Source organism: Molothrus aeneus, chromosome 7 (genome assembly GCF_037042795.1).
Source record: "Molothrus aeneus isolate 106 chromosome 7, BPBGC_Maene_1.0, whole genome shotgun sequence".
NCBI classification, from domain to species: Eukaryota; Metazoa; Chordata; class Aves; order Passeriformes; family Icteridae; genus Molothrus; species Molothrus aeneus.
Window position 1 is genome coordinate 1,148,817 of NC_089652.1, and position 26,205 is coordinate 1,175,021.

General features: G+C 44.5%; 1 protein-coding gene across 9 annotated transcripts in view; it reads right to left on the bottom strand.

The window, feature by feature from the left end:
* Positions 1 to 26,205, bottom strand: part of AGAP1 (ArfGAP with GTPase domain, ankyrin repeat and PH domain 1) — a 327,174-nt gene that overhangs the window by 224,518 nt on the left and 76,451 nt on the right. For all 9 annotated transcript variants that reach the window (XM_066553390.1, XM_066553387.1, XM_066553384.1 and 6 more), the window contains exon 2: positions 622 to 680. In XM_066553390.1, coding sequence (XP_066409487.1) covers positions 622 to 680 — 59 coding nt within the window. The remainder of the gene's footprint in view (positions 1 to 621; positions 681 to 26,205) is intronic.

The following is a 26,205-nucleotide window of genomic DNA, read 5'->3' on the forward strand; positions in this document are numbered from 1 at the left end:
GCCATTAAAATGCCTTTATTAAAAGTGCATTTACCCTGCTAAGTGTGGCCTTGCAGATTCTCTCACCTCCACAAAACACTACCGTCAACTCAGATTTTGGGAAAAGCTTGACATTCTTTAAAGAGAGGGAGAACAGACATTTGCTCCTTGAAATCATGGAAACTTAAAATGGGGAGATAAAATGAGCTTTACATGTCAGCTGCTAACTTCCACTGCCCTCCTAAGACTTCCCTGCTGAGAGGATCCCCCTTGGAAGCTGGTTCATGGAGCAGAACAAATTCCAGCAGCAATAAAACACTGAGAGATCTTTGAAGTATGAGCAAAATGAATATTGAATATACATAAAGGTAGCCTCAGCTCTGGAAGTGTTCAGGGTCAGGCTGGAGGGGGCTTGGAGCAGCCTGGGATAGTGGGAGGTGTACCTGGAATGGGATGAGCTTTGAGGTCCCTCCCAATCCAAACCCTCCTGTGAGTCTATAATAGACATGGAAAGGGAAAATCCTTTCCTTATTAAACTGCTCTCCACATTTCCCCCAGCAGCAGCTGGAGTGAAGCTTGGGAGGTCCCCAGTGGTGTGTGACATTCCCAGTGTGTCCCAGGCAGGAGCAAACACCAACTCACCACTTTCAGCTCGGGCACAGAGCGGCTCAGTGTCCATTCCTGGCTGTTCACAAAGGCATCTGTGGAAGAAGAGAACATTCCCAACATCAGGATAATGGCATTTCATGCTCTGCTGCACACAATTTCATGCCACAGCTTTGGAAATGTGAGACCAAAGGTCCGATTCTGGGGAGGTTGACAGTCCAACATGACAAAAAAGCAGGGAAATTGTACAAAAAATCCCCAAAATTCCCATTCTGCATGGATCTGCTCCCAGCAGCAGGTGCTCCCACATCATCCCAGAGCTCCAACTCACTCCAGTTAGAGCAAAGGCTCTCCCAGTGTGTACCTGCTTAAGCCATTTCCCATCCACAGGAAAAGCCCTGGGTTTGTCACATTCATGTCACCACTGCAGGTGCAGTCACTTCTCCACCAGGGCAAATAAGGAAATCTGCTGGCTGTGAAACATGCTATTTTCTGCTGCACATCACACTTCATGTCAGCAACTGCAGCAGCCAGAGTCAGTGGGAGCAGCCCTGCTCAGGCAGGGGAAAATCTCTTTTTATTCCTCAAACACATCATTTTTTCAGGAGCATAATCTAGGCAGAAATAAACCACAGAGCCATTTACTGCAATATTAATTAAAAACTGCTTGTGGCAGGGGTTGATTCCTTGAAGAAAGGCAGGTTTATCACAGAAATTAAGCTCTTGGGCTGCACCTGGCTCCTGCCTCACTGACAATTCCACACCAAAGAACAAAAATAAGGCTCCATTTTTCTGTATTTAAAAACATTTATCATTTTGTTCCTTCCATAAAGGCCTGGTCAGCTGTAAGCAGACAGAGAGTGATGTTTGTGTTACAAACCCAGTGTGGATGCTGATTTAACTCCTGCACAATCTGTGCTGCACAGGATGCTCCAGCTGAGCAGATCAGCCCCAAGCCCAGAGAAATGGAGCAGCACTGAGATTCCTGGTGCTCCAATGAGTCCCTGAGGCCACAGGAGATAAGAGCTGCAAGGTTAAAACCACCCTGGTTTTAAACAAACCTCTCAGGGTCCTGCCAGCCACTGCTTCCCCTCCAATGCACCCATCAGCAGCAGGAGAAGGCTGTCCATTTGATTTTTTTCATCTGGAGAGGAAAGAAATTGGAGGCAATTTCCTACTCCAGATGTGACCCTCACTGACTCCAGAAACCATCCAAGCTCTCCCAGCACCCACCTAAAAACAATCACAAAGCAAACTTGGTGTTTTCTAGTCTATCTCCATTAAATATATTGCTTTTGCCTCAACAGGCCAAAAAGACCTCTTAGCCAGGAATTAGGAAACCTTCTGCAGTTTTACCTAACACATCCCTTTGGATTCCAGCTGTGAATAAATCCTGTGTGTATCTGTATGAGAACACAAGGAAAATAATCAGTATTTTGGGACAGGTAGGAGCTGCCTCCCACACACTCACGGGCAGGGGAAGGAAAAGCAAAGGCTCAGAGTGAAATTGGGTTCAACCTTTGGCATTGCAGGTGCAAGAGAAGACACTGTGCTCATGCAGCTCCTGTTCCATGGCCTGAATTCCCAGTGGATCAAAACCCCCAGGAAAACCTTTCTGAGGCACACCCAGAACTTGAGATGGAGACAGAACCAGCAGCAGTTTCCATTTGGGAAATGGGAATGATCGAGGCATTCCAAAGGGACCACAGCTGGTCTGGGATGTTTTCCTGCCTTCCTGGGGGGGAGGAATGTTTGCCCAGACAGGGAGCAATGGGATGGGAGCTTTAAAGTGGGTATTGGGGGAAAAATGTCCCTGCCCTAACAGGAAACCATCAGCTCCCATGGTTTGCTGTGGATTTGGGAAGGAGCAAATGGGGATGAGGAGGTTTCAGCTCAGCTCCAGACTCTCAGGAGTCAAGGAAAACCATCAGGAGCCTCTTAGCCCTGACTTGTGGAGGTTTAGGTGTGTGAAACAAACTGTGAGAGCTCCCCATTAAATGTCAACAAGCTTCCATTCAAGAGAACCACTGGATTTTATCATCATGGAAGATTAAAACAAGGTGAATGAGCAAATCACTGCTGCTGACTTGGAGAACTGCAAAAAAAAAAAAACCTGCCAAGCCAAAGGGGAGCTGCACAAGGGTAAAAGAACATCACAAATCTTGTAAAAACCTTAAAATATTGTTTTGGAACACCTGTGCTTTCCAAAAGGACAAACCAGGGAGGCAATGAAAGCTGAAATCCCAAAAAGCACAGAGGCCAAAAGACAAAGCAGAAGGTGGGCAGCTGCAGAAAGGAAGGATGACCCAGCCCAAGGACCTGAATTTATTCCTCCTGCTTGGTTTTTCCTTCATAAAAATGCACCAAAACCCCACACTAGGACCTTCCAAAACTGTATCAGATCTCAAGAACCCTCAATGTGGGCAGTATGTGCATTTTAGGCCCAATTACCAATATAAGAAATAAAATAAAATTCACTTGACAAGGTGCTAGAGTTCTTGACAAAGCTACCTTCCCCTTTTTTACTAAAGCCCACAGTTCCTGCCCCCACACAGGTTTTGAGCATCCAAAATACTTGAGAATGGTTGAAATTCCATTTTATTGCCAAAATATGCCTGTTAAACAAACAAACAAACCCAACCAAACAAAAGAAACCCAAAAAACCCCAAACAAACAAACAAAAAAACCCCACGACCCTCACAGCAAAAACCCAAACACCTTGACCTCAACCCAACTAATTCAGATTTAAACTAAAATCTCCCACTTCTATTATCCCCAATTGCAATTAATTTACATAAGGTCTCCCAGTGCCCTTTAAAAAAATAAAACCAACTTGTTTCTGTTAGGAGATCCATGAGATTGCTCTACACTGGCATGTTTAGAAGGAATTACCACAGCTAAACACAGACCATGGCATAAAACAGCACCTGGTCTATTCTGCAGTGTGAGGTTTGTGTGCCATCATTGGGATGGACATGGAAGCAGCCTCTGCCCAATTCCTTCTGGGAATACCTCAGGAAAAACTGATTTAGTCCTAGAAGCCAAGGTGAAAAGGTCAAACACTCACAGACAGAACATGGCAAACAGTTTATTTTCCTAAATAAAGAAAACTGACTTAGAGCTACAGCATGAACCATTGGATGCATCAAACTGGAGCAGGCAGAGCCCAAATTGTCCAGCCCACAAAAATCCTCTGAAGCTGAAGCTGCCACCCCCCAGCAGCACATGTTGATTAAACTCATTGGAAGAGATTTGCATAATAAACAGAACCACATGGATGAAGCTGGGGTCTTGTTTGCATTACTGCCCAGCCCTGGAATTCCAGTGAACTCAACCTCCACACGTGCAAGAAATGGCTTTTGGCAATAATTAATCACAGTTGCATCTGCTGCTCCTCTCATTTCTGCACCACTGATCAAAAGCTTCAAATATTCATGGTGTCACTGGTGCCTTTTTAAAACGTGCACCAAGATCATTTAAGCTGCATTTCCTTCCCAAAGTTGACTTTGGCAGAACAGAAGTCTTCTTCTTTTTTTTCCCTCAATTCTTCTGTTTTGATTTCTACCACTACAGTAAAGCACAAACTCCAAGAGGATCCTCACCTGTTTTAAAACCTCAGTTTAGTAACTCAGCCCCATCCAGAGGAACCTTCTTAATTCCAGTATTAAGAATGAGAAGTTGGTTCCACCACATGAACCCCAGACCCCCATGAGGCGTTTGGGGTCAGTTTGAGGTTTAAATTTGGTGTTTTGGGGTCAGTTTGGCACCCCCCCATGTGGGGTTTGGGGTCAGTTTAGGGGTTTGGGTTTGCTGTTTTGGGGTCACTTTAGGGGTTTTAGGGTCACTGTGTAGTTTGGGGTTGGAAGCAACCTTAAAGCCCATCCACTCCACCATGAGCAGGGACAGCTCCAATATCCCAGGAGCCCTGTCCAAACTGGCCCTGGACACTTCCAGGGATGGGCCAACACCTCCTGGGGTGGAATCCAGGGGTTTGGTGGCCACTCTTGCCCAGGTCCATGCACCCCATGGCACAGGAGAGCAGCTGACCCCAAGGCCTGGCTGTTCCAATATTCCATAATTAAAAGCCCTGCTTAGAATTTCCCAACAGAAAAACCTCCTTCTCCAAATGCAGGAATGACCACTAAAACCAAAATAAATATCAGCAAAGCAATGCTAATGAGAGAACACAGGGTCAAGGCCAATCCCAGCATCCATGGGTCAGAAGAGGGGAGGGAAGGCATGAAAATCAGAAATGTTTCCCAGCAGTGACCCCAGCAAGGGCCTGGCTGTCCTGAGTCCAGCACTCTGGCTCATCCCATCCCTGAGTTTTCACACTGGAAACCTTCTCCTAAATTAATTCCATTTACTGTCATGGAATCATGGCAGTAAATTGAATTAATCAGCAGCAGCAAGGCAGCCGATGGGAGCTCTGAGAAAAAGATTCTAAAAGCTGGGGCCAGTCAGATTTACAGCACCCTCTCCACCCTCTGGGACCATCCCTGAGGATAAACCCCAGCAGCCAGAGCAGTTTGGCTGTTTATTATTATTATTATTATTATTATTATTATTATTATTATTATTATTATTATTATTATTATTATTATTATTATTATTGTTATTATTATTATTATTATTATTTTAGGAGAGCCTGGGCAGCCCCAATATTAACCCAGCCCTGGGCAGTGCCAGCACAGCAGCCTGCCCATCACCAGCCCTGTTCCACTGACCTTGTTCTGCCCTTTTTTCACCCAAATCTCTCACCCTTGACAAGCAAGCTGAGAAGCTCAGAGCTTTCTCTTCCTCTTATCCAGATGGAAAGCCAGTGGCAAAAGGAGTGGTGAGGGAAAGGTGGGCAGATACCTCTGCAGGATGAAAGGACTTAAATCTTTCATAATTCTTGCAAAGTTTCTCAGCAAAATCTTCCCTCAGGCAATCCCAACATTACTTTGCTGTCCCTCTGAACGAGGAAAAGCTGTAAATAAATATGGAAAAGCCAAGGGGTTTCTCTGGAAACCCTCAGCTAAAGATGCTTTTTGCTAAGAACAAGAGCCCTCAAAAACACGGGGATGAATTAAAAGCACCAACAGCCACATCAAGTGCTGCTCTCCCCCTTCAATAATTCCTGCATTACAAGCAATATTTAGAGTTTCTTCTGCTTTGAAATAAAAACCTGAGAGTGAACTGGTACAGAAAATATTCCTACAAGCTCCCACTTGCCCACAAGGATGCAGGTAAGGCCACACATGGCTCTCTTGGAGCGGTATCAAAGCAGCACTTTCAGGATGTATTTCCCAAAGCTCCTGTGCTGATTTTCTGAGCAGAGAGGGAAATGTGCAGCTTTTGGGTTGAGACCTGTGATCCTCCTAAAACGTGCATTTTTCAGGGGGGTTAATCTCACAGCACATCCTCTCCAACCCAGCCCCCAGCACTTTGGGTCAAAGCATTGAGTCAGTTCCAACAGAAAACAGCAGAAAACCATCCTGACATGTTGATTTCTAAGCTTTGCATAAAATATTATTTGGAAGATCGTGTCATGTTTCAAAAGGTTCTTTTTCTATGTTTTATGGGGCTCTGAGCACCCTTTATGGGTGGGAGGTGTTCCTGCCCATGGCAGGGGGTGGAACTGGTTGGGCTTTAAGGTCCCTTCCAACACAAATCACCCTGGAATTCTATGAATTTTTATACCTGTTGTGTTTGGGTTTTTCAAATCAGTTTTTTATATGAGTCCTCTCTGCTCGTTCACTCTGTTCCATTACACCAAACAATAACTACAAAGCAGTAACAAATAAAACCTTTAGAAAAACCCACCAGGATGATTTAAGGTTTTATTTCCTCCCTGCTCAGTGTGACAGAATCATGGATTCTATGGAATTACTGCTGCAACCACCCAGCTCCAAGCAGTCCCTTTTTTCCTTCCTGAGCTGCAGATGTGTAATTTATAATTCTCAGGCAGTTTAGGCAGAGAGCAGCATTGCAGCTCCCTGCCCTGCTCCTCCTGTGGGTGGGAGCTCCAGCCAGGCTCTGGGAATGCCATCCCAGGCAGGACAAAGCTTTATTTACACCTCACCACCAGCTCCAGTGCCCACACTGCAGAGCAAACCACCAAAGTGCCACAGAGAATTCAATCCCAGCCCTAAAACCAGAGGGATTTCAGGAGCTGGCAGTTCAGGGCTCCTCCCATCCCCTGCCATCCCTGTCAGGATGGATAAAACCCCACCAGCTCCAGCAGAAATGTTTGATATTGGGCAGATTTATCTCTGGCCATGCCCAATTCCTAATTACAAACAGGAGAACGAGGCTGAGCTTTGAGCAGTTCAGGCACCAGGAATCCCAGCCCGTGCTCATCAGAGCCTCCCTTATCTCTGACATCTGAAAAGCCTCTCCCAGTAACTGAGAACTGTATTAAAGAGATATTTAGGTCAAAGCTGTAATCTCTGCTCCAGCAGCATCTGGCAGCTGCAGCAGCAGTGTTATCCTTTGTGCTGCCATGGAAACAAAAGGAGGACCAGGGATGCAGAGAGCTGCACAAGCTTCCCAGCTCAGCCTTTCCTAAAATATGCTTTGGGCTTGGGAGCTGGGGAGCACTTGGCTCTCTGCACAGTATTTGGGTTTTGGCTTCAATTTTCTAATTGTTCCAACCAAAAGGTTTTTTGCTGCTGTTAATATTCCCCCTCTCTCACTCCTCACAGCTTTCAGCTGGGTGCAGAGGTGTCACCTCCTTAAGGATAATGCTGTGCTTCCTACAAAAGGAATGAGGGATACTGGACCTAAGTACATTGCCAAACCCAATCTCATGCACAAAGTTTTACATCCAACATCACCAAATTATTTGTTTTGCCCTTAAATATAAAGCAGCTCCAAGCCTGACTATTCATCCTAAGCCTCCCCAGCCCACAAAACAAATCCGAAAACCAAACAGAGCAGATATTTTGGCTGCAGGCTTTTTACAAGAAAAAATAAATTACATACTTAACAAGGACAACTTCCCATTCCCTGTATTTTCCCAGTTGGGTTGGGTCCTGGAGCTGGCACACACAGTTAGTGTAAGAGAAATTAAAATCCCCCAGATGAAAGCAGAGTTTTCTGCTGTGGGAGAAGCACAGAGCAGGGGATGTTGTGGGTGAGGAGTGTCAGGAACATCATTCCAATCAAATGCACATTTCCCAACACATCCCTTACAGAAATGTGGCACTGGGAAGCTGGGCCAGCCCCTTTTCCAGCAGGCAATGACAACCCCACCAAGAGGCTGAAAGGAACATAAAGAGCAGACAAAGAGAAAATGAAAGCAGCCCTGGAGCACAACTGCTCCCTGCTCCAATAAAACTGGGAAGGGAAATGATCATCTCTGCAGTGCAGCAACATCTCTGATTTCAGGCAATAAACAATATTTCCTAAGGGCCAAATCCCCACAGAAATTCAGCTAAACACAGAACCACAGCAGGAAAAGAGTGGAAAGAGTGGAAAGCAGGAAAAGAAGGCACTGGAGAGGGAATGGTTGCTAAATGCTTTATTTTGTTGTGTCTGCCCAAAATCAGGGCAGGCTGAGAGGTGAGATCAGTTTTCTCCCATCTCCTGCCTCCAGGGAAGGGCAGTGCCAGCACAGGAAAGAGGATCCCACAGGGAGCTCAGTGAAAAGCTGGAGATAAAGTTTTGGCTTGAGACAGGCAGGAGGGAAAACCCCCAACTAAATGCATGTCCCAAGCAGCAAGGATGTCCAAAGCATCCAAAGTGAGACCCTTTAAAAGCCACAGCCTGGGCTGCCTCTCCTGACTACAGACACAAACTAGGAATCAGCCTTTCTTATTCCAATCTGAATATTAATGAGGAACCTCCCTGAGAAGCATCAAAGATGAAAAGGGACAGCTTCTGCAGTTGGCACAAGAAAAATCGACGTGAAAAGAGAAATTAAAAGAGATGAAGTGGGGGGAAAAGAGCATTTTGAAAGAATATAGGAACAGATTTATCTGGCAAGAAGAAAGTCCCAATAGAGATGCAAAAAAAAAAAAAAAACCAAAAAACAAAAGGGAGGGCAGGCTGCAGAGACTTTTAGCTTTTCATTTTCAGATAGGTAAAAATGGCTGCAACTCAAAAAACAAGGAAAAAGAAAAGGGGAACTTGGTGACTACTTGATAGAGAAGAAAATGGAATCATGGAATGTCCTGAGCTGGAAGGGACCCACAAGGACCATCCAGTCCAAGCCCTGGCCCTGCACAGAATCCCAGCAATCCCACCCTGGGCATCCCTGGAGCATTGTCCAAACCCTCCTGCAGCTGTGCCAGCCTTGGGGCTGTGCCCATGCCCTGGGGAGCCTGGGCAGTGCCCAGCACCCTCTGGGGGAAGAACCTTTTCCTAAAATCCAACCTAAACCCCCCTGACACAGCTCTAGAAGCAATGCTAAGTAAAACTCAGCACACAGTAAGGCAGCCTGCCCAGGATTCCCAGCCCTGGCATTGCACAGGGGAGTTTGTTCTGGGTAACACCTGAGCATCACCAACATTTAAGCAGCAGAACATGGAGCAGATGGCAGTAAATGAGCAAAACCACAGCAGCCTTGCGGGGAAAAAGGTCTAGGAGGAAGGAGAGAATGGGAATATAAAGACAGGCTTAATGGAACAGAAGTACAAACACCTGAGAGTGTTTAACACCAAATCCCAGACTAAAAATTGGCAGGGGCCTGGAGTGCCAGGACAAGGGGGAATGGCTTTAAACAAAAGGAGGGCAGGCATAGATGGGATATTGGGAATTAGGAATTCTCCCCTGTGAGGGTGGGCAGGCCCTGGCACAGGGTGCCCAGAGAACCTCTGGCTGCCCCTGGATCCCTGGCAGTGCCCAAGGCCAGGCTGGACGGGGCTGGGAGCAGCCTGGGATGGTGGAAGGTGTCCCTGCCATGGCAGGGGGTGGGATGGGAGGATCTCTGAGCTCCCTTCCAGCCCAATCCATTCTGGGATTCTGTGAACAAGCAGCTCAGGCAGAGGCAGCCTCTCTCCATAGCCACTCACAGCTGTGCATCTCTGCTGAGGACACTGCCAGGTCTGCAGGCACCCACAGCTCCATTGTCCTTGGGATTACAACAAAAGGGAAAACTGCTGGGCTGGGTTGTAATCTGCCTCTTCCCAGTTTCACAATGTGCTCTTTAACCCTTAAGTAAGCAGGGATGAACAAGAGTGCCTCCATCTTTAGCTCCCCCTCCTCCCTCACACTGATCCCCCCTGGCTGCCCCACTCCTCAGGGGGGTTGCTCTTGCCTGGACCAACTTCACCTTCCTTTTTCTCTCCCCACACTGGCCCACAGCAAGCTCCAGCCACCAGAACATCCAGCACCAACCACCACCAGGTTCTTCTGTAGCTGTGCACAGCCAGCTCCTGGGTTTTGCTTGCCCTGGGCAGTCATCAGAACCTTAACCTGAAAAGGCTGCAGCTGATTCCTCCAGGATTTGCTGCTGGGTCTTTTCAACATGAAAAAAAAAAATTCAATTGTTTATTCCTAGACATGATTTCCTACTTTTAAAAACTTCTATGCACAAGAGGACCCTGCCTCTTACCTGCTGGCAGCTCAGCTCAAGCCTTTAACAAAAGCAATTAAATGAAAGATTTCCTTTGTCCTTCCCTACTCAAGTAAATGTGAGCTGTGATTTCCCCATAAAAGCCAAGTCTGCCCTACCCCAGTACCTCATTTATCCATCCCCTACAGACCCCACTCTCAGATCCAGCTCTGGTCGCACTCTGAGTGTGATCAATGCACACAGAAGCAAATTCTGCCCTTGTCATACCCAGGATGGAGTCAAGGTGCTTTAGTGGGTGTGATCCTACAGCCAGCTGAGCCTACAGGAACTCCTATACTCCAAGTGAACCCACAAAAACTCCTACAACCCAGCTGAACCCACGGAAACTCCTACAACAACTCCTACAGCCCAGCTGAACCCACAACAACTCCTACAAGAACTCCTATAACCCAGGTGAACCTGCAGAAACTCCTACAAGCCAGCTTGAACCTACAACTCCTACAACCCAAACCCAGCAAAAACTCCTACAAAAATCCCTACAACCCAGTTGAACCTACAGAAACCCCTTAACCCAGCTGAACCCACAACAACTCCTACAGCCCAACTGAACCTACAGCAACTCCTATAACCCAGGCTGAAGCTGCAGAAACTCCTACAACTACTCCTATAACCCAGCTGAACCAACAACTCCTATAATCAGGTGAACCCACAAAAACTCCTCCAGCCAGCTTGAACCTCCAAAAACTCCTACAGCCCAGCTGAACCCACAGCAACTCCCACAGCCCAGCTGAACCCACAGCAACTCCCACAGCCCAGCTGAACCCACACAAACTCCTACAGCCCAGCTGAACCCACACAAACTCCCACAGCCCAGCTTGAACCTACACAAACTCCCACAGCCCAGCTTGAACCTACACAAACTCCCACAGCCCAGCTGAACCCACACAAACTCCCACAGCCCAGCTTGAACCTACACAAACTCCCACAGCCCAGCTTGAACCCACACAAACTCCCACAGCCCAGCTTGAACCCACACAAACTCCCACAGCCCAGCTTGAACCCACACAAACTCCCACAGCCCAGCTTGAACCTATACAAACTCCTACAGCCCAGCTTGAACCTATACAAACTCCTACAGCCCAGCTTGAACCTACAACTCCTACAACCCAAACCCAGCTGAACCTACACAAACCCCTACAAGCCAGTTGACCCTACAGCAACTCCTACAACACAGCTGAACCTATAGAAACTCCTACAACCCAGTTGAACTTACACAAACTCCTACAACACAACTGAACCTCCAAAACCCCCTATAACCCAGGTGAACCTACACAAACTCCTACAACCCAGCTGAACCTGCACTCTTCCCACCCCAAAATGCCCCTGCCCTCTCCAGGCACCTGCAGAGGAGTGATGCTGCCATGGAGGATTCCTCATCCTTCTGCTGCCCTGGGCCACCTGCTGCAGTGACAGCACCCAAACCCTGCAGATTGGCACAATTCAATCCCAAATCAGCCCATTTTCCTTGCCTGTGCACCCAAACCTATGCTCTGACATCATCTGACCTTTTCCAATGCCTTTAGCTGAGGCTACAGGAGGTTTGTGCAGAAACACATCTAGAAAAACATTTCCCCTCTCCACCAGGGAAATGATGACTTGTTTATGCAACACATTTCTGAAAACATTTTTTAGAACTGGAGTCATGTCTCCCACATTGCTATGCTGGTTGTCAAAACAGAGCCTCTTTTTCCCTGACTGCACCATATGTAATCCTAAATCCACTTTCCCTAACTTGATATCACCCATGCAAGATTTGGAGATGATTAGTGGAAAACACACAAATGAGACACTGTTCTCCAGAGAACAGCCCAGCAGGGATAATCTGACTGGGTTTATCGTTATTAGCCTGATGCACATCTCACTTTGTTTAAACAAAGCTTTTGTCAAATGTCAAAAAAAAAAAACAAAAGAAAGAGAGTTGATGCAATCCAAGGCATGGTCTCAAAGGGAATTGATGCTGATCTGGAAGCAGAGCAAAAGCCTTGGTTACAGCAACAGGGAAACAGTGCAAAGGGGCCCATTCTCCTTGGCTTGCACAGAGATCCACTGGGAGAAAAAGGCTGGTTTCCTAAAAAGTGGGCTGGGGAACACACGTCCTGTGTGCATGAGAGCATCTCCCTGACCTGATGGGGAGAGGAGAAGGCCCCATAAAGGTTCCCAGCACAGGCAGTGCCCTGGATGCTCTCCCTGCCCTGGGAGCTCTGCTCTGGCAGCACCCTCACCTCAGCTGCACAATTGCTTTTTATCTTCCTGCAACAAGGCTGGTACCCACTTACTCCATTTCATTTCCCTGCTGCCTGTGAAGCCACCAGGACATGAAACCAGCACTAAAAACCTGGGAATTAGCACAGCTGAGCCAGGGCTGCATCCTCAAGCCAGCACAAAGCCAAGCAAGCAGGGAAGGGCTTGGGTCAGCCAGCACCTCTTGCCTGAAAAGTGCTTAAAACCAGTTAAGAACAGCCAGAAAAAGATAATCTGTGACTAAAAGCTCCATTAGGAAAGAGTTTCCTTCCACAGCTGCCTATTTAAAAAGCACCTGCTACCAACCAGGCCTTTTGGAAAACACAGGACCCGTGCAAGTCCCAAGTCTCGATTTTGGAAACCCAAACCATTGCTCACATGAACTTTAGACTCAGAGGCTGCAACACAAAGGCTCTCTCAGCTCTCCCTGCAGAGAAAGCTGCAGCTTTGGAGGAAGCCAGAAGGAAGGAAAAAGCACCAGGATGCCAAGGTCCATTCCCTACCATTCCTGTGGCTCCCCTTCCACACAGCACCTGGGGAATTCTTGCAGTGCCTGAGATCTAAATCAACACAGAACCACTGCAAATATCCACTTGTTAATCCTTCTCCATTTGAGGCTTATAAAGCTGAATGTTTACTTTGCCAGAACTGGTAATATGACATATTTTTTAAAAAAAATACTCATCCAGGAAATCAGACTGTTGTGGGTCTCTGCAAAAATCCTGCCCTCTGGCTATTTGTGTTTCCTGGGCGAACCCAAAAACTCAAGTGTGTTTTCCAAGCTCCAGCAGGCTCCCATCACCTCAGGCACATACTTTAAACTCAAGGCCCTGCACTAGAAATGATATCTTTAAAGGAGCCCATGCAGAGCTCAGTAATCAGAAACCGATTTTGTTCACCTAAGAGACCAAACCCCTCTGTCCTTAAAGTGCTGGCCCTGATGTTTTTCACACTTGCTATTTTACAACATGCAAATGAGGCCTGCTAAAGAATAATTTGGGAAAAATGAGCTATTTTTGCACAAGCCCTTTTGCTGCATCTTGACCTATAATGTGCTCTGGCAAACCACATTGTAAACTGAGCCCTTGCTAAAACCCTGCACCCAAACACTTGAAATTCTCCCTTCAAATTCTGTTCCCTACTAATCCTATAACCTATTTCCTTTCTATGAGCTGAGAAAAGAAAGCTGGGGGCCAGTTTCTATTCTTTGTCACCTCTGTGCCACTTCCTCAGGTAAACTCGACCCCATCAGCCACTGAAATTCATTATTAAAAAATTCTTTTCATGTTTAGGGAAAAAAAAGGTGCCAAAAACACACCTAAAGATCTAAAATGTAGTTCAAAGCCAACAAGAAGGGTGTCAGCCTCTACTCCAGCAACACCACCAGTACTCACTGTTCAGAAAATAATTAACACAATCAAGTGCAGCCTTAAATCTTGAATGAAGAGCAGCCACTTGGGAGCAGGACAGGGGGGGAAACAGTCTCCAAATCTCCAAAGATCCCCCCAAAAGCAGCACAGAAGGTGTGCCACTGAACGCACACTGCAGAACCACAGGGACGAGAGCCAGGGAGCTCTGTCCTTGGGCTCTCTCACACATAAAATGTGCTCAGCACATCAAGGCAGCTTCTGGGGCATATCAAAACCACCTCTGGCTGCTCCTCCCACGGGAAGGGATTTGTTTTTTCCCAGGCAGAGGCAGGGGGAGGATGAGGATGAGGAGAGCAGTGCAAGCTGCTGCCAACAGCTGGAGCAGACCCCAGCACAGCTACAGCATTCTGGATTTGTTTTAAGCTGCAGTACATCAGAGTTCACATCCCAGAATGAAAACAAAGCAAACCCCAAAATAAACTTCACTCTCTTACTAATTAAAGGGATTCTTTCCTCCAGGAAGGCCAACACAAACCACTGCTGTGGGGTTAAGGACATATTTTTAGCACTCAGTCCCTTCCAGCACTTTATGGAGGCTGTGCAGGGAAACCAGAGCCTGACTGCCCCTGTAGCATCATCAGAAGCTCTGTCTAGGAAGGGGTTTTTTTCCCCCCCTTAAATTTATTTGAAATACCACCAGATATGCGCATAAGCTGAATCCCAGCAATAGTGGAATTTCCTCTCCAGCATCCCCATTTTCATTCCCTGTCATGGATCCAGTGGATTTTGACAGCCACCCAGAGAATGGTTTGGTTTCTCATTTCATTTCCCCATCTCATTTCACCCCTACCATTTTCACCATCACCTTCCACTGGACCAGGATGCTCCAAGTCTCATCCAACCTGGCCTGGAACACTTCCAGGGATGCAGCAATTTCAACAAATATTTTATTGAATAATTCTGGCACATTTTTAATTGCCCTTGCTGGCCTTTCCATTTAATTCACAGCAGTGATGAGGGCTTACCATACTGCAGGTCACACTGCCAACAAATAATATTATTTATAAGATAAAAGCCTGAACTTACCAGTGATAGGCATAGGTTTGAAAGCAAAGGAAAAACAAGCATTTCCAAATTTACTGTCTACATCTACCTTTAGAAAACTGAGCCTCTCCATTCCCACTTCCAACAAAGGAAGGAAAAACACCTGATGTGACTTTAAAGGTGTTTGCAGACAGCTGAACTCCCCAGAGTCAGACATTTATCTTTCAAATTAAATAGAGGTGTCACCACAATCCTTATTGTTAAAAAAAAAAAAAGGAAAATATACTGAATTTCAAAAAGGGACTATTGGAAATCATGGCACAAGAAAACTGCTCCCAAAGGCACGACATATGAAAATCTCACTTTCCCAGTGCAAGTCCACAGCTTTTCTAACAAGCCAACAAGTTTCCACTTGTAACTTGGTCCCAAACCATGGCTGTAAGGTTGTTCCAACCACATTCCAGATTTTTTTCTCTTGACTGCTCAAGACATCTAACCCCAGGATTACAGAAGTGGCATCAAGCTGTACCTGATGGAAGCAGAGCTGGAAAAGTGAGGTGCCTCCTGCTCTGAGTGTTCTGTTTAGGGAAATCCAAAGCTGGTTAAATCCAGAAATCTGAACAATTAATTCAGATTCAGTAGATGTGTTTATTATCCATATATGCAAGAAAGTGTGGGGACAAACCTTTATATATGGTGGTAAAGCAACCCCAGCAATGAAATCTCTTCATTCCACAAAACCCTGAGGTTTTTCCATGTTCATGGATAAACAATTTTATCCTAAACACCAACAAGAAAACCCAGCTCATTTCATAACAGCAGTTTGGGTGACCCCCAACACTGAAACCCAAGTCTCCAGCCCATTTTAACAGAAGGCAAAGGCAATGCCAGCTGTACCAGCTGGCCCCAGTTAAACACCTCACCTTTATCAGCTCTGGAAGCATTTCCTGGTGGGCTGAGAAGCTGAGAACCACCCACCATTCACGTCCCTGCTGACTCACACAAACATTCATCAGCTTTTAAAGGTGGTGCTCTACCACCTTCTGCAAATTACAACCAGCTCAGGGAGATGAGGAGAGCACAGTGAGGGAGCTGACAAGATCCACCTGGATGTGCACCAGAATATTCCCCATTCAATAAAAGCAGAATATTCCCCATTCAATAAAATATTCCCCATTCAATAAAAGCAGGGTGAACAGTTCTAGCAGCTCCTGCTCATTTATGTAAAAATATACTTCCAGTTATTAAAAATCACAGAATAATTTGGCTTGGAAAGGGCCTTAAAAGATCCTCTACTGCCATGGGCAGGGACAGCTCCCACCAGAGCTGCTCTGGGCTCCACTCATCCTGTGCACTCCAAGAACAGGCACAGAACACAGATTTCAGATAATCCCTCTTGCCCAACTGATTCTCCCCTTATCCAGACCATAAAATGAATATCTCAGGACAATTTGCTCCCTTTATCTGCCTCGCTGCCAGCCTCCACAGCAAGAGCAGAATATTTACAGATCATTTCAGGGCTGGCCATTTCCCAGTTTATCATGGAGCCTAAAAGAGTGGGAGGATCACATCCTGCTGCCCTTCCCTCTGGCAGGACCCACAGGAGGCTCACAAAAGGTTCAGAGCAGTTTTAAGCAGCATCACCTTACCTGGCTGCATAACAAAATTAAAGACTGCATGCAAACCTACAGCTTTTATAGCAGGAAAAAAACTGTTTTGATAAAAAAGCTGGACAGCAGACAATGCAAACTGAAAATATTACCTTGCATGGGCTCAAACTGCCCTCTCCAATGAAACCTTTGCATCCCTGTTTCCAGAGCTGCCTCCAGGCTCCTTAATCCTGCCTCCCTTGGAGTAAATGCTGCCCAGGTGCTTCTTGTGAAGGGATTTTCTTTAAAAAGTCACTGTGATGCCCAGCCTCACAGCTGAGCATCCTCAACATGCCCTGCTCTATCCCAAGCACTGTGGACACACATCAGGAAGTGTCTGTGTCCCTGTTAAAACACAGGAAATTCAGGGTGGAGAAGAGCTCCAAGATCAAGTGCAAGCAGCTAAGCCAGGTGTGTGCCTACAACCAGACATGTTTGTCATCTGTAAAGCTCTAAAGCAATTATCATGGTGAATTATACAAAAAAAAAAAAAGAAAAATCTCAAACTATGTTACCTATTAAATTGCTTTAGGCACCGTAATACACAAGAAGAATGAACAAAATGATCTAGGGAAGCATTAGATGAGTTTTTCCCCATTAAAAAGGCAGGCAGAGAGTCACTGGATGAAGAAATCTCTGCACAGACCAGTCTCCAAAGGAAGGAAAAGCCTGAGATAAATGCACTAAAAAACCCACCATGGATTTCAGGCTGGAAATTGGTTCCTCTGAATGAAACCCCTGCTCAGGATTGCACCTGGCACCAAGCACTGCAAACCCCTGGCTGCTCTCATCAGCCCTGCACCCAAAAATATCCATGAGCTGCCTGTTCCCAAGGCTTTGCTCTGCCACTGGAGTGTCCCCAAGGCTGTCCCTCCATCCTTCCCCAGAATGCACAACCTGCCTCCCTCATCCCCACTTCCAACAAAGGAAAGGAGCATTTGTACCTGGAGGGAAAAAACCTCCTGTGATTTTAAAGGTGTTTTCAGACAGCTGAACTCCCCAGAGTCAGGCATTTATCTTTGAAATTAAATAGAGATGTCATCACAATCCTTATTGTTAAAAAAGAAAAAAAAAGGGGGGGGGTGAAATCTGCTGAATTTCAAAAATTGGAAATCACAGCACGCGCAATGGAAAGCTGACATTCCCCAGCTGATACCTGGGGAGTGAAATGTCCATGAGGAATTATGAGATTTTCTGCAGAAACCAAAGAATAAGCAGTATAAATTTCCAATGCTTTGAGACTGTATTTGCCAGCCTGTACTCAGGCACACAGGGAGCATGAAGCATTTTGAAGCTATAATGAAGCATTTGGCAATCAGAGCCTCAGAAATTCACTGATTTACCCCAAACCATGACATCCACCTTAACCACACCACAACACTCCAGGGAATAAATCTCACCACCCAGACCAAAAACTGCTGGGGAGGGAGAGCCCCTGGAGCTGGAAGCAGCTCCTTTATCAAGAGAACAAAACCCAAACCTGAGCTGGGGAGCCCCAAAGCACACAAATCCCCTGGCTGCCCCCAACAGCAGCAGCAATAAAGGAGAAATGTGATGCCCTCCTTCCCAGGCTGCTCCAGCACAGGATGTTTCTTCTCAGGAATTCCCAAATTATTTCCAGAAGTGGTTTATAACATGCCCAGGGACCAAAGCTGCCAACAGCACAAGAGTCTACTGCAAACTTGACCTTTGGGGTTTTTGCATTGATCCCCCAGCCCTTATTGGTATTTTCCAAGAAAATCCTGTACTGAAATCTCACTTGAATATAAACAGTCACAGCGTTTCCAGCTCAAAAATCTGCTGTAGGAATTAAAGGCCACACTCTTTCCTGAAAACTCAGGTGACCAGAACCTCAAAGACTCAAGACTTCAAAAGCTGTGCTGTAATTCAAGCTGCATTTACACAAACTGGCTCCCACTCCATGGATCAATTAGCATCCTGGAAATGCTCCTCAAGAATGCTGCCAAAATCTGTGACAGAATCAGTAAAAATGCCCTTAAAACCCCCAACACAGCAAAACATAAAAACAAAAAAAAAAAACCAAACCAAAACAAAAACAACCAAAAAACCAAAAACCAACCAAACAAAAAAAAAAAAAAACCACAAAAAAAACCAAAACAAAACACAAAAAAACCCAAAAACAAACAAAACTCAAAACAAACAAACGCAAAAAAAATTTAAAAAACCCACAAACAAAACTAAACCAAAAAAAACTTAACCAAAAAGCCTCACAACCACTTTGAGGCCCAAGGTTTTAAGCACAAGTCATCCACTGGAAAAAACATGACATTGAAATGAAGGAAAAAAATACAAGTGAGAATGCTGCAAAACTGCTTATTTCAACACCCAGCTGATTTTATTGGTTCTGCCATCACTTTTTCCTAGGTTTGGCCTGCTGGGTGCATATTCCACTAAACAAACATGAAGAAATAAAGGTGGTAAAATTCACTTTAAGTGATTTCATGAGTTGGAGCTGAACATAAGTGCCTTTATTACTCAAAAATTCCCAGCCCAGAGAGCAAGGACACAGCCTGACTCCAAACTCCTATCACACAGCTCACCAGCTCAGCCACAGCCATAAAATTATTAAATATAATTTAATTTAAATGTGCCTGAAATAAAGGCATTGCAAGCAAACTCCACTGGACATGGATTTATACATTATATATATAAAAAATATGTATATATATATATATATATATATATATGTATTATATCTATGTATGTATATATGTAAATAAATAATATGTAATCTCCCCAAAATGCTATGCCATTAAAAAAAAGGGAATTAAGAAAAAAAAAATTCCTCTGGCTGAAAAGGGTACAAGAGCTGACAAGATAAGCTGAACTCCAGTGGTGTGAGCCCAAATTGAGCCTTGGTTTATCTGGGAAGCCTTTGTGGAGGTTCCATGGGGCTCCTTGGGCTCTCATCCAGCACCCACTGCTTGTTGGTCAAGTATTAATCAAAGCTCATCATCTGAATGACTGAAAAAAATGCACAGAAATCCATTTGTATTAATCTTAGCAGGGGGAAAAAAAACGGGTTTATGTTTTTGCTGTGATTTTTGTTCAGTTTTTACTGCACACAACCCTTCCTTCCTCCTCCCTGAGGAGCTGCTGGGGACAGGGACAGCAGATGTAAACAGCAAAGGCCAGCAGTGTTTGTGATGACTGCAGTGACACATTCCTGGGATTATTCTGCAGGAAAGGAACTCAGCTTGGATCCAGAAAGAAATCAGCTTTTTATTTGGAGTGTGAACCACACAACCCTGCTGCAGCAGTGGAATGCACAGGAGGAGTGGGAGCAGGAATTCTCCATCCCAAATTCACAGAGCTCTCTGCAGCTGGGCTGGGGAATTCAGCTCCAACCTCTGGCTTAGCAGGGGCTGGGCAAGGAGGCTGCAAAAGCCAACAGGGCCACCCCAGAAGCCACCAGCAGTGGCTATTTGGGGACAGGGCACTGAGCTGGCATCCAGCTGCAGCAAAGCTGTGTGAAGCCCTGTGATTGTGGGAACAGGGTCAGACACGTTTTATAAATCATTGCTACACCATAACTGTGGTATTTGCTGGGTCCCCAGGATGAAGGAGGAATTGAGAATCTGACTCCATGTTCTTAGAAGGCTGATTTATTATTTTATGGTATCTATTATATTATGTTATGTTATATTAATACTATACTAAAACTATACTAAATAATAGAGAAAGGATACATCAGAAGGCTTCACAAGATACTAACTAAAAACTCATGTCTGACTCCTCAGAGTCTGACACAGCTGGCTGGGATTGGCCATTAAGTCAAAACAATTCACATGAAACCAATCAAACAATCACCTGTTGGATAAACAATCTCCAGACCACATTCCAAAGCAGCAAAACACAGGAGAAGCAAATAGGGTAATTATTGTTTTCATTTTCTCTGAGGCTTCTCAGCTTACCAGGAGAAGAAATCCTGGCAAAGGGATTTTTCAGAAAAAGTGACAGTGACACATAACCAGCTCCATCAGCCACTAAATGCTGCCAAGCCCCCAACACCAAACTGGTTTTCCATCCAAACTGGTTTTCCACACAAAAACTACCTGTCTCCATACTTCAGCCCCACTATTTATTGGCAACATCTCACTGATACAGCTGATTCTCCACCCTAAAAATACAGAGCAGGCACACTCAGATCACACTCCATGTCTTCTTTATTTGGGGATGGAAAGGGACTTGTTATCAGCCAATTCCTGGCATACTTTGCAAGGGTAGAGGTTAAGGCAAGCTGTGACAGGAATATTGCCTGTGAGTGTAAAGAGGAGCTGCACCTTAACACCTCTGCCTGGTTACTGCAGCACCTCCACAGGCATGGCCTGGGCTCCTCCTGCCACAGGAACCCCCAGGAGGACTCCAAGAACAATTCCCTCAGTGGGCTCATTTCTTTTCCAAGCCAGCATTCCCAGGTGGAAGCCCACAAGGTGCCCAGACACACATTCAGGACCTGCAGGGATTTCACACAGAAGTTCCAATGGTACAGTGTGAAATTAAACATCTGGGACTGCCATCCATAATTCACAAGGAAATCAGAGCTTCCAATTTCATGGCAAAAGACACCTAATCATCAACAGCATCATTTAACAGTTACCTAGAACAAAACTGTGATTAACACAGCAAATAAATCCCACTTTGTTCAGGAGTCCTTTATTTTAAATGCAGCTTTCTGCTGCAGAAAAAGCAACCCCAGAAAGCCCTGCTTCCCAGATGCTTCCTTGCAGAGCCTCACACTGGGGTATTTTCTGGGTTTTCTTGTGGCAGGAAGGAATGAATCTGACTCCATGTTCTTGGAAGGCTAATTTATCATTTTATGATACTATATTATATCAAAGAATGCTATACTAAACTATACTAAAGAATACAGAAAGGATACAGACAGAAGCCTAAAAAGAAAATAATGAAAAACTTGTGACTGCCTCCAGAGTCCCAACACAGCTGGACATTGGTCATTAAGTAAAAACAATTCACATGACACCAATCAAACCTGTTGGATAAACAATCTCCAAACCACATTGCAAAGCAACAAAACACAGGAGAAGCAAATGAGATAATCTTGTTTTCATTTTCTCTGAGGCTTCTCAGCTTCCCAGGAGAAGAAATCCTGGCAAAGGGATTTTCCAGAAAATATGATGGTGACACCACACTTCATTCAGAAGGGACACAAAGGTCCCTCAAAATCAAGCACTGCTATTTCAACACCCCAAATCAGGATGGGTTCCAAAGGGATCAGATGAGAACTGCCAGCCAAAGCCACCCAACAGGAAGGTTCCCTGTTTGAAACAAAGGATAGTACAAATCCTGCTGCTGCTCTGGCTGAGATTTAGGTGGGAACAAGAGCTGAGTGGCCCTGACACCATCTGCAGGAGGAGCTGGCTCAGGAATGCTGCAGGGCAGGAGCCTCTGTGGAGATCCAGGAGCACAGAATGCCCAGGGACAGCCTCTGCCCTGCACTGATTTGTTCCTGCCACACTGGGAAGGGCACCTGGGCTGGGAACTGCTCTTACACAGCCTGGGAGAGCTCCTGGAAAGGGCTGCTCTTGGCTTTTAGCTTCACCACTGAAGTGTGACCTGGCACTGTGGCAGAAATGCACAGAAGCAGGGCAAGGACACACTGCACATCCACCTGAGGACAGAAATAGCACATCTGCCCGGGACTGTGACATCTTAATCAGAGCTAAACTGAATGAAACCATCTGCCAAACTGGAAAACAAAGCTCTGCAGCCTTCATAGAAAATAGCAGCCATCATGTTTCTACTTTACAGCCACAGCTGAACTGAAAAACTGTCAGATTCCATGACTAAACATATATATATATGAAAATATATATTCAAAAATATAAACATAAATATATACTCTATAATGTATAATTTATTGATATTTCATGTCTTATTAGAAATATTTATATAATCTATAATATTTAATATAATATATAATTATACTATATAGATTATATTATATATAATATATAATATATAATATATATTATATAATATATAATATATAATATATATTATATAATTATATAATATATATTATATATATTATATAATTATATAATATATATTATATATAAATATATATAAATATATAAATATATAATATATATTATATAATATATAATATATAATATATAATATTGCATGTTACTATATAATTTTACAATATATGTTATGTATTATATATAAATATAAAGAATTTGTATTGTGTATATAAATCTGAAAATAAATATAAAAATAGGGATATATAAAAATATATAATATATAATTATATAAATATAAAATCATTATATATTATATATTATATATTATGTGATATATTTCTATATATTTTAATATAATTATTTTTATCTATTTATTTTTCTTTTTATAGATATTTTATTTTATATATATTTTAATATATATTTTATTTATTATATTTTTATTTTAATATATTATTTATAATAATGCAGATTATTTATTATTATTTCTTTTAAGTTTTTTAATCTTTTAATATAATATATATAAAAATATAAACAAATCAAACACTAAAAAAACCCTCAAAGAACCTGAAGGCTTTAAAACTTTGGATATGAAAATATATCATTTTTATTTATCCAGTTTATATACATATATTTATTTCTTTGTTTTAACTTGGGCATCCCTCCAAGTGCTTTTCAGAACAAGTTCTCCCACCCTAGCAGCTGTGTTTCCTGAAGGAAGAGGGCAGTGAGAGCACAACCAAGCCTTTATCTGCCTGCAGTGCTGTGTGATCAGCCCCTGCTCAGGGTGAGTTCTCCTCCATGTTTGGGTTAAAAACAGGCTCGGTTCCAAGGGCTGCAGCTCAGGGCACCAGCAGTGACTCAGTGGCCAGGACACACCTGAGCCTCGCAGGGCCTCCCCAGGTGGCAGCAGTAAAACCTGGCCATAACCTCAGGAATGCTCAAACCCCACCACAAAGCAAACCAAGGGCAGGATTTCGCTTTTCACTCCCCACCCTTTGTGTTCACAAGAGCAAGAGATAAGAAGGGGCAAAAGGGAAGGATTCCCACGAGTTTGCAAGGCAGCCAGAGACTCCCGGCATTTCCATGCCTCTGGTGCACACACACAGAAATAACCAAGCTGTTTGCACATCTTTATGCACAGCCAAACACACATCTCTCTTATCTGATCCCAACCTGCTCTTTTCAGAGCCTGTCATTCTCAAATAACCTCACCCTGAGTCACCTGGGAAGCTCTGCAGATACCTAAACTGAAAATCAAGGAATTTTTTTTCCTGAGAACTTCGGTTCCCCTCCTTGAAGGCCCCATCCCCACCTCACCCAGAAGCTGAAGTTCAGCTCTTCATTCACAGCAACCTTCTAATCTCAAATACCATCATCATCTGCCCTGAGCAGTGACTTTGCAGCTAACTCAGAAATAGCCAGGAATTCTGAAGACTTAAGACATGCTAAGATATTTCGGAGAGATTAGAATCAGATACAAAAATAACATATTTTGGCCAGAACTGCTCACATTCAAAGGCATTTCACCAGCACCCAGGTGACCCCACAGAGACAGTGCCCTGCAAAGGGGAGCTGAAAGAGGCCCCTCACTCCCAGGGACTTCTGAACACCGCTTTTAAAACATCTTTTTTTCAGAAAGAGCCCTTTAGTGTTGCCCTCTTCTTCCTCTGACCCTTGGGAAACAACCCTGCTATGCACAAATCTACATGGAATTAAAAACATCTCTGGTTAACTCTTGAATAGCACAAGGCTGCTCAACACCATGCTGGAAATCTGAGGAAATTCCTGGCCAACAGCACAAAACCACCGATAACACCTTCTCCTGAGGGCAGAAATTAGCCTCTTTTTATTAAAACAAACCCTTCATTGACAAAGTTAATTGTTAAGGGTGTAAGAAGGCTCTGGGGAAAACTCTCTGTGGACTTCAGGTACCCAAAGGGGCTTTACACATGGGCATACAGTGACAGGACAAGGGGGAGCTGTGTTAAAGTCAAATATTTAGATGAGATATTGGGAATAAATTCTTTATTCAGAGGATGCTGAGGCCCTGGCACAGGTGCCCAGAGAAGCTGTGGCTGTCCCTGGATCCCTGGCAGTGTCCAAGGCCAGGTTGGACAGGGCTTGGAGCAGCCTGGGACAGTGGAAGGTGTCCCTGCCATGGCAGGAGTGGCACTGGATGGGCTCTTCATGGGGAGGGGACAAGAGGACACACACATTGACAGGGTACCAGTGACAGCCAGGGAGGATCTACCATCCTGGGAGCAAGGAAAGCAACAATCTGCACCAGGGATGAGGCAAAACAGGTGAATTTTCAATTCAACTCAGGGTAGAGAAGACAAAATTTTAATTTCTCTCCAAAGCCTGAGCACAATCCCCTGAAAGCTGTGAAGAGCAACACATGGTCAATTTTAACAGCTTCAGTAATTAAACTGGAGAAAAGTTAAACCTTGTCTCCTCCATGAGCACAACATCAGATTTTTCCCTGCGGGACACAGAGGTCGAGGCACAAAAGCTGTTGCCTTGCCAACATAAATATTTCTGTATCTGTGACCAGAGGAGCTTCTGAATTAGGATGTTGCATAAAGACCAGTTGGGTCAACATCCCAGCTTCCCAGGCATTTAACCCCAGACAGGAACACAACAGGAGCCCTGGAGAGCAGGGGATGTCTCAGGCATTCTGTCATTGTGACACTCACCCCAAAGAAAGCTTAGGGGTTTGGGAGCCTTGGTTCTGGGAGCAGGGAGAGCATCAGCTCTGCAGGAATGCCCAGAAGAGCATTCTAATTAACTATCTAAATAAATAAATAGATGATAGATAGATAGATAGATAGATAGATAGATAGATAGATAGATAGATAGATAGATAGATAGATAGATAACTAGCAGGGTTAAAGGCCACTACTGATTTCTCAGGGCTCAGCCTAAGCAAAGGAGTGCCACTTAGCAGAGAGGACAAACAGTAACTCATTAAGGTGAAATATTGTGCTTTTAACACCCAAATAACACCTGCACCCCTAGAAGCAGCAGAGAAACTAAGGAGGGAGGCAGCTCCATAAATGCCTCACACATCCCTACAAATCAAATCAATCCAGCTGCACTGAGTGGTTCAGCACCCACTTTTGCAAGAGTTTTCCCTTATGTTTAATACATTGGCACTGCTGTCAGGCAACTGTTTGCAGGGGAATAAGAGGGGAAAAAAATCTCTCATCAGTGGTACAGAAGCCTGTTCTCAAACCCCACACATATATATGTATTTGTATATACACACCAAGTCCTAAACCAGCATTTTCAGGAATCCAGATTCTCTGTCAGAGGAGCCAGACAAGCTGACTGACAAACACATGCAAACAAAGAGGGATTATAAATCACTTGGAAGCAGCAGGAGCTGGCAGCACTCAGCACAGTGTTTGAGCTCCCCTTCATATCTAAGTAGCAAAACAGCAGCTTCTAATCCTTCCAAGCAGGAAAGATCTGCTGGGAGGCTTCATTCACAAAATGGGAGCTGGGAAGAACAAGAACCCTCTACTAACACTGGGATTTTCCCAAGAAACTTTGAATTTATTTCTTATTAAGTACCTTCAAGACTGCAGTGAACTTCCCCAGGCTCAGCAGTTGAGACACATCATCAATTCATTTAAAAATCAAAGTTGCTTGATATTAGCAGAAGTGACACTGCTGAATCTTTAATTCAACAGCTCTATCTATAGGCTAGTGGAAATAAAGGTACAAATAAGGGGTGTCAG